Source organism: Neolamprologus multifasciatus, chromosome 23 (genome assembly GCF_963576455.1).
Source record: "Neolamprologus multifasciatus chromosome 23, fNeoMul1.2, whole genome shotgun sequence".
In the NCBI taxonomy this organism is placed as follows: domain Eukaryota; kingdom Metazoa; phylum Chordata; class Actinopteri; order Cichliformes; family Cichlidae; genus Neolamprologus; species Neolamprologus multifasciatus.
In genome coordinates, this window is record NC_140460.1 from 880,131 (window position 1) to 888,300 (window position 8,170).

The following is an 8,170-nucleotide window of genomic DNA, read 5'->3' on the forward strand; positions in this document are numbered from 1 at the left end:
GCACGACACGGAGCCCCGTCAGCTGAACGCCTCTTTGGTTTAACCAAGTGGATCATTTCATCCATGAACTCAGTGAAACTGCGACGAGGACCAGAGAGCCGACAGGCAGAGTTTACACAGCAAATGATGAACGATTGTGATTTCTGGAAGGTGAAACAGTACCAGATTGTACACACACGTGTGTATTTTAAGTGTATATACAGAAATACACATAACGGACACTGTGTAGGAGGAGGGCGACCAGTATGTACAATAATATACATAATATACACAAAAACCTGCTCCAAGTCGAGCCTGTGATCACAGCTTCAGACACCAACAAACTCTGACACGTGTGCAGAGGAACAAACCACAGCTGTCACAGCATCGCTCTTCTGTCAGGCACAGAGATTTAAGACAAGGCTGATGAAACAATAAATACAGAACACAGTCAACAGAAACTCGAACCTGAACGGGCTGAAATGTACCAGCCAGGTTTCTTTCTTACAAACTGTAAAGTCATCAAAATGAGCTCGAGTGACAAAAACATTTCAAAAATATTAAAATTTCATTAAACCTAAAAATAATAATAATAATAAGACTCACGTGGATTGAAATGGAAACTAAAGAACCTTTAAGCCGCTTCCTTCCTGTGTGATCGTTTATCTTACTCAAATTCTGATATTGGAAAAGCTGAATGTGACCTACAGCACGTTTGTATGTCTGCGTCAAACAGCCTGCGTCCTCTCCAGACAGACAGCAGAGGATACAGCTCTCCACTGTGTCCAGAGCATCTCCAGCTCTGTATATATGGAATATGTCGGGTGATGCGTCCACTCAGAGAACCAGAGTTACAATGTAACCAAATGTGCAGCCTGTATATTCCATATATGGAGCTGGACAGGCAGTCTCTTTACTCAGAGAACCGGGGTTATATTGTAACCAAATGTTCTATTTCACGATACATTTGATCCTTGTCAGTATCCGAGCCCACATCCTCTCTCCTGACACGCTTACGTTCCAATATGTTGTCTTATTTTTCTATTCAGGCGACTGACAAGAAAACTAAAGCAGTTTAAAGATTGCTTTTAAAATAGCTTCCAGCATGAAATGTACAGGACACCCACTCGAGCTCCACCAGCACGTTTCATACAGATGTGACTCATAAAGTGATGATGGGGGGCAGGGAGGGGCTTCCTGCGGTGAGACAAACTCAGTAAAGTGGCGACTTACTCAGACGTCTGCAATTAGCTTCCTGAATAAGTATAAGTGTGGGGAAATTATAGCCTTACAATTGAAGCTGATGCTAATAAGTTTGTATTAGTTATGTTTCAGAGTCAGCAACAAACGATGAAGATGGGAACGACTCATTTTTATGAAACATTTATTTGTTGTTATTCAACACCCAGCGTTCGGGGAAATGATGCCAAGAGTTGAAACTATGTGACAAAGACTCCGAGTTTGTCTCACTCTGCACGAGCTTCATTAGTTGCACTATTAGCCAAACTCCCCCTGGGTTGAAATGAAGTAACAGGACGCGGCAGCTTAGACAAGACGGGTTTGATAAAAAGACGAAAAACCAAGGACGTAATCGATAAACACAATTAAGACAAATAACAAAATGAAAGGAAGCTTCATCATCTTAACAGCTGTAAAGTTACACAGTTTGTCTGGGCTGAAGTATTTACACTGTGCAAATGAAACATGGAGCAGACAGTGTTAGAGTTTCTTTTACATGGTTCCAGGTGCCGTAAGATCTCCATCGCTTCACCGACTGTCCCGATTTCAACAACAGTTTCTCTTCCTTTCAGTCACATCCTGTTCAGCTCTCACAGCTCGTGTCTTTGGATCTAAAACTTCATTTACACCTTTTTTTCACTCTGGAAGGAGCCTTTGTTTTGCCAAAGGTCTCTCCTTCATGATTCAGCCAATTGAGTTTAGATATAAAACTAAAACTTAAATAAAATAAGATTAAACGATTAACTAATGCTGGCGGTTTAGGGCCAGATGAGGGTTATTAAAAACAAACGGCGTCTTTCTTTCCGTGTGAACCACTGCAGCCCTCCTCCCTGCAACAGACTTCACCAGCCTTACTGAAACAATGCGTCTGCATTGATCGCATGAAGGTGCTCTTCAGAATGGGCCTTGTGGTTTAATGGGGATGACAATCAATCCCTGGACTGGTTTTTTCCTCTATCGTGAGTTCAGAAGAAGATGACGTCCTCCTTATTGAGGTCCTCTGTGGTGAACTTGTAGGGCGGCGGCAGGCCGTGGCTGAGCCCTTGAACCTGTGCGCTGGGATTGAGGCTCTGCGGCTGCGCGGGGGAGTGGAACTGAAGAGCGCCGGTGCTCTGAGGTACGATGGGAGGCTGCACGGAGGGTTGAGGATGGGACTGTGCAGAAGGCATGGGGGGCTTCTGAACATTTGGAGGGTGGGAGGCAGACTGCATGTCTGGTCCAGCGTTGTCTAGAGAAGTGGGCTGATCTGCAGCAAAGGCAATGAGAGAACAAAGAATTACTGCAAACAGTTATTGACAGCAGCTCGGTGCAGGCGGGCACTCATACAGGAATGTAGTCGCATAAAATGCTGCCAGCGCTGTTTTCTTTGTTAGCTGCAGCAGAGAGGACGGGATTAAAACGTCTGTGTCAGCAGCACATTGACATTAATCATACATGAAACTGATCGGTGTTTACACAGGGTGAGGTGGGCATGCAGAGAGGAATGTGACTGGGTGGGGTCGGGTTTGCCCAGGTGGAGAACGCAACTCTTTTGTTTGCCTCAATGAGAACCAAGATTAAAAATGCAGCAAAGACGAGATTGTGTTTGAGTTCGTCTGATTGAGCGAGCGCGAGCGCAGCGATACCTGCGTGGTGATGCTGGCTGTGCGACTGAGGAGGGGCCAATATTGGAACCTGCTGGTGGGGGCTGACGGAGCGCTTGACCTTGTGGGCGTTGTCCTCTTTGGTGGAAAGCTTCAGCGGGAGCACCTGCTTCATGTCCAGCGAGGCTGCGGGGAGACCGAGGGAGGGGGGCAGAGAGATCAGATTAGACGAGGTCACTGTTTGATGAGCCTGAGCCAGTGACGACTGATCAGAGCGCAGGTCTGCTGCACAGACTAACATCACCTACGGGAGGAGAGGCTTAAACATCCAACATCCAGAGTGCTTTGCTAAAAAAGAGCTTTACAAACTGCTTTGAGTAAAGAGTCTCACACGAGTGTGAGCAAAGACGACCTGCACCGTTATCACCTTCTTTGGGACCTTTCTAAAACGACTGCACTGTATAGTGTTTACACCTGTGGCCATTTAATATCAAGTCTGCAAGATGAGCGGTCACGATCGCGGCGCCTCACCGGTGCTGTCGGTGCGATGCGAAGCTTTGCCGCTCTTGCTTCCTTTCCCTTTGCTGCTGTTGATCGCCGCCAGCTTGGTGGGGATCTGCTGCTGAACCCCGACCGGCTTGTGCAGCTGGTTGGTGGTGCTGAAGAGATGGAGCGGCACCTCCGTCTTTAGCGGCAAAGTTGAGGAGCCCGTCTCACGTCGCACTATCACCTCGGGACGCTCCGGGTAGTCGGCTTGCGCCACGGACATGCTGCCGCGCACCAGCGGCTTCGGAGGCAAGTCGATGGACCCGGAGGACATGAGGAGGTCTCCATTTAGACTTCCAGAAAGGGGAGCCACCTGCAGGACAGGAAAGAACGGGTTATTCTTCCATATCGATGCATCGATTCAGTTTAGAATCACAGTTCAAATGTTTGCACAGCCCGTGTGTGTGTGTGCATGAGAACACAACTGCAAACAACTGCAGACAATACACAGATCGCACGCCATAAATCGTCTGCCCTCTGTAATGGCAGGGCGTCATCAAATCTGCTGAGGCGCCGGGTATTTACGGGCTAAAGAGGGAATCAGAAACACATTGGACTCTTGCTGAGCAGCATTTTGGTACATCTGGTGCAGCTTTTGATTCCTGCTTGAGGACAATGCACACAGAGACACAGACACAGAAAATCAGAAACATAAAACCCTCAATAATCCGTGAGCACACAAAGGCGCGTCGAACAAAACGAACAGGACGGCTAAACAAGCCGGCGAACAAGAAAACGGCTCCGGTGACATCAGCGCATAATAGAAATCGCATTTTCCACTTAATTACTAGAAGGGAGGAAAGACGATCTCGAGGCCGAGTCGACGTTAGCGTCCGAGCTGCATTCAGTGAGACTGACCAGGAGGATTTCTGCAACAATGCAGGGATGTGCTGTTTGTGTTAACAACCCCACAGGTTTCATCGCCACAAAGGCTCCTTTCAGCGCACGTTTGTAAGAAATACGACACAACCAAACTTTGCTAATCCCCGTCTGCAGCACGGTGACCCAGTTATGGTGGAGAAGGATATTTATCTGACATTATAGAGGAAGTCACAGAACAATGGGCCGACTACCAATCAGAAGGGTGATGATGATGATGATGATGATAATAATAGACAGGAAATCTTTGGGGATTACTACGATGGTCTTAATTATACAAATAAACTTCCTCTAAACAGAGTTTAATGTTGTACAAATATCAGTTTCTCTGTGACCAAAGCTGAAGCCTGGCATCACCCTGTCTGCGAGCAGTCCATGTGCGACATGATTGATGCTGCTGCTGAGCACTTCCTGTGGCGACGGGGAACGCCTGACTGCAGGCAGACTCATCTGGACGCTCTCGTGTGTGCAGACTGCAGCTTCCTCCAGCCGAGACAGTGAAGGGGCCCTCTGTGGTCTCCATTCATCCTTTCTTGACCCCTCGGTTTTGCTTCTTCTCCGTAATTTTTCCTCTTTCGGCACTCACTCATCTCGGCACACAGATCCTTCATTGTTCCCACAACAAGGTGATCTGCTTTAAGCGACGCAAACAGCAGCTTTCCAGGGCAGTAAACCAGCTCGAGCTGCCGAGCACAAAGAGCTCTGACTGACAGCACATAAACAATTAGCGCTGGCTGCCTTCCAGAGGGTGCTGCTAATGGTGGGTTTGGACTGGCTGATTATAGAGCCAGGTTCCTCTCAGCCTGCATATTCCCATATCATGATGTATCCACAAACCCTGCACAAAGACTTCTATATGCTGACAACACCAGCTCGGGAGCAATTCACGTGTTGAACAGTAACGTTAAAAATGTGTTTTATGGTTAATTTGCAGCTGATCCAGGCTGAAGTCACGAGATTAGCAGACAAAACACGTTTAATCCAAAACCTAATTGCACCTAAGTAAATCCTACAGTTGCTGAATGTGGAATAACTCGGAGAAAGCACCATGTTGGGACACGGCGTTTCACAGCAGCAGTTATTCATGGCACAAAATTATTAGGCAACATTTCTTCTTAATGCCTGATGAATCTTTTAAGTCTCGCATCAATCAAAAGATCAAACATTTCCATCTTTTCCACTCAGCACAAGTTTGAGACTTCAGTCGATTCTCTTTGGCTACAGATAACAAACATGTGGAGGAACTTTAATTTATTTCAGTCGCTCACCGGCTGCAGAGAAAGAAAGCAGCTGTGTCACCAACAACGATCAACACACTGCAGCTTTATCAATAACATGTCACAGCCTGTTATTACCTTAAAAATCCTTATTAATCCCAAAAAAAAAAACTTTCTCCAAGACTCCAGTAAAAGTACTTTGAGTGTAAAACACAAACCTTCCTCTCTCAGAGCAAAGGATTCACGTGGACTGTGAGTAATTTGCTAATATTGTGGTTAAAGACTGAACAGTACTGCACACAGTGTGCAGCTAACAGGTGGAATAGCTACAGTGACAGATGGCTCAGAGAAAATATCTGCTCTCGAGCGCTCAGCTCCACAAAGCAACTGCAGCTGATTATAGAAGAACCCAGAAACAGGCCTTTAGGTTTCTGTGCACATGGTGAGGTGTTGATGAGTGTTTGCTGTGACTTTCACACAGAAACACACAAAGCAATTAATATCAGTCTGGAGCTAAAGCCAAAGAGCAACAAGAACTTTTGTTTTTTCCTTTGCAGACTTTATGTTTTAGTCACATAAAGAAATCATAGAGGATCTAAATAACACCGTTATGCATGTTTGGCTCCTAATTATTCCACCTTTGTGCTTTCATGCTCACTCTGAGTTGCTCCTGTTGTCTCGCGCTGCCCTCTACGTCAGTCACCAGTAGGGATGGGTACCGGTATCCGGTGCCATGATGGCACCGGTTCTGCCATAAACGGTAGTAACCAGACCGAAAAGCAGCCACATTTCGGTGCTTTTTTTTCCTGAGCTGTGACACACTTTAGATTCTAGCCAATCATTTTACGTTTCCGAGGATAGTAGGCGGGTCCAGGTACGTACGTTCTTTTAGAGCAGAGCTACAGATTAAAAACGCCCAAGGCGAAGCGTCAAAGTCTGGCTGTACTTCACAGCAAAAGATGCAAACTCAGCAGCTGCAACAAGTGCTTTAAGCTGATACTGTGATACTGTCAAAGGAGGTAACACCTCAAATCTGATGAAACACCTGGCGACGCATAGCGTTTTTTTAAAAGCCGAGAAATGCGCCGTATTTGATAACTTGCTGCGAGACCTCACACCGAGCACATCTACTGCAGGTGTGGTGCCTGTTATCGACCCGGAGTTAGCAACATCCCCCAAAAACCCGAAGAGGAGAGTCCTGGCCCCTAGCCCTGCCAGTGTAGCAGAAATGATGAGGATGATGATGCAGCAGCAGCCGTTCTTCTCTGCGTGAGTAGCTTAATGTTGTTCGTGTGTAATTTACGTTGAGTAGGCTAACCACGTTATTACATTAATGCATGTAAGGTGAACTAGCAAACATCATCATAGCTACATGCAGCTGTCTTCTTGTTTGATGGCAGATACTCCCTTCACCCTGGACAAAAAGGCTAAAATGACCAAAGAAAAAGTGGAAAACAGTTAAACATGAGAGGTTTTTGGACAAAGTTTGTGTTTTTCCCATTGTTTAAGCTGCTTCCAGCCAAGAGTGATACCATATATGCCCCATAGCTGCAGAAAAGGCTAACATTGTTATCTTTTTACAAAAAAACAGCTGAACATGAGAGGTTTTTGGACCAATTTTGTGTTCTCCATTCTTTAAGCACCGTTTAAGCACCGGCACCGTTTCAAAAGTACCGGTTTGGCACCGGTATCAGATAAAACCTAAACGATACCCATCCCTAGTCACCCGCCACATTTTTAGGTACACCCATTCAACTGCTCGTGAAACAACTGGTGCATGGAGCAATTTGGCCAACTGTTTCTTGATCTGCCGCTCATGTTGTTTACGTTCACTTAAACCTAAAAATCGAGATGTATCCTCAGCAACGCTTGGCTTTTATGACCGTCCAATTACAAGAGTAATGAGCAATCGGACCACAGCCAACCCAAATCCCAGGGCCAACTAAGATCAGACGAGATAACACAAAGAGGGAAAAATGCTCTCTTCAGTCAGAACGTGTCAAAACCTGCACAGTTGTTGCTCACGTATGTTAAGAAATGCACACACAGAAGCATTTTTTTCTCTGTTTATGAGTCTAATCAAAGCTCTCTGCGATTGCTGATGAGTCCTAATTTTGCTTGATGGCAAATAAATGTCTGTTGATATCAACTTGGCCAGAAGCCTGGAACAGATCCTGCGGGTGTAGCTAATGAAAAGACCGTTTGATGTGTTTGACACAGAGGGAGAAGAAACCACATCCAAATCTCTCCAAACAACAGCCAAAAGAGTCCCAGCCAACAGTATAGAACTGAAACCCATAGACGCTGCACGCATGTACAAAATGCACGCACAAAGACTGATTACATAGGTTGTCAGTGTGATGTAGTTCAGGTCTCATCTTGCAGTTCATGCAACAAACTTCACAGAAATCTTTTTCACCGTCACCGAGGCCTCTATAATTAGAAGATTACTCATGACAGAGGATTAGGTCAGTTCACCCAGAGCTGCTGCATCAGAGCAGGGATGTGGTTCTCCTGGAGCCACTGTGAAGCTCTCCAGATGTGACTCACAGTCAAAGGCCTCTGCAGCTTGTAATGAGATGATAACTGCAATAATTCACATCAGCTGGTTATGTTTGTGTACATCCTGAGTCTAGATGTTAACTGAGGTCTGGGGCATTAAAAAGGTTCCTAACGTGAAATCTGTGAGAATGCACGAGGTCAAAGGTCACCGTGTGAAGCTGAGCA

General features: G+C 45.9%; 1 protein-coding gene across 4 annotated transcripts in view; it reads right to left on the minus strand.

Annotated features, from left to right (window-relative positions):
- Nucleotides 1–370: 370 nt before the first annotated feature.
- Nucleotides 371–8,170, minus strand: part of arhgef18b (rho/rac guanine nucleotide exchange factor (GEF) 18b) — a 44,247-nt gene continuing 36,447 nt past the window's right edge. For all 4 annotated transcript variants that reach the window (XM_085152898.1, XM_085152897.1, XM_085152895.1 and 1 more), the window contains 3 exons: nucleotides 3,333–3,660; nucleotides 2,844–2,987; nucleotides 371–2,464 (listed from right to left, as the gene is read on the minus strand). In XM_085152898.1, the coding sequence (XP_085009024.1) occupies nucleotides 2,184–2,464; nucleotides 2,844–2,987; nucleotides 3,333–3,660 (753 nt within the window). In that variant the 3' untranslated portion in view covers nucleotides 371–2,183. The remainder of the gene's footprint in view (nucleotides 2,465–2,843; nucleotides 2,988–3,332; nucleotides 3,661–8,170) is intronic.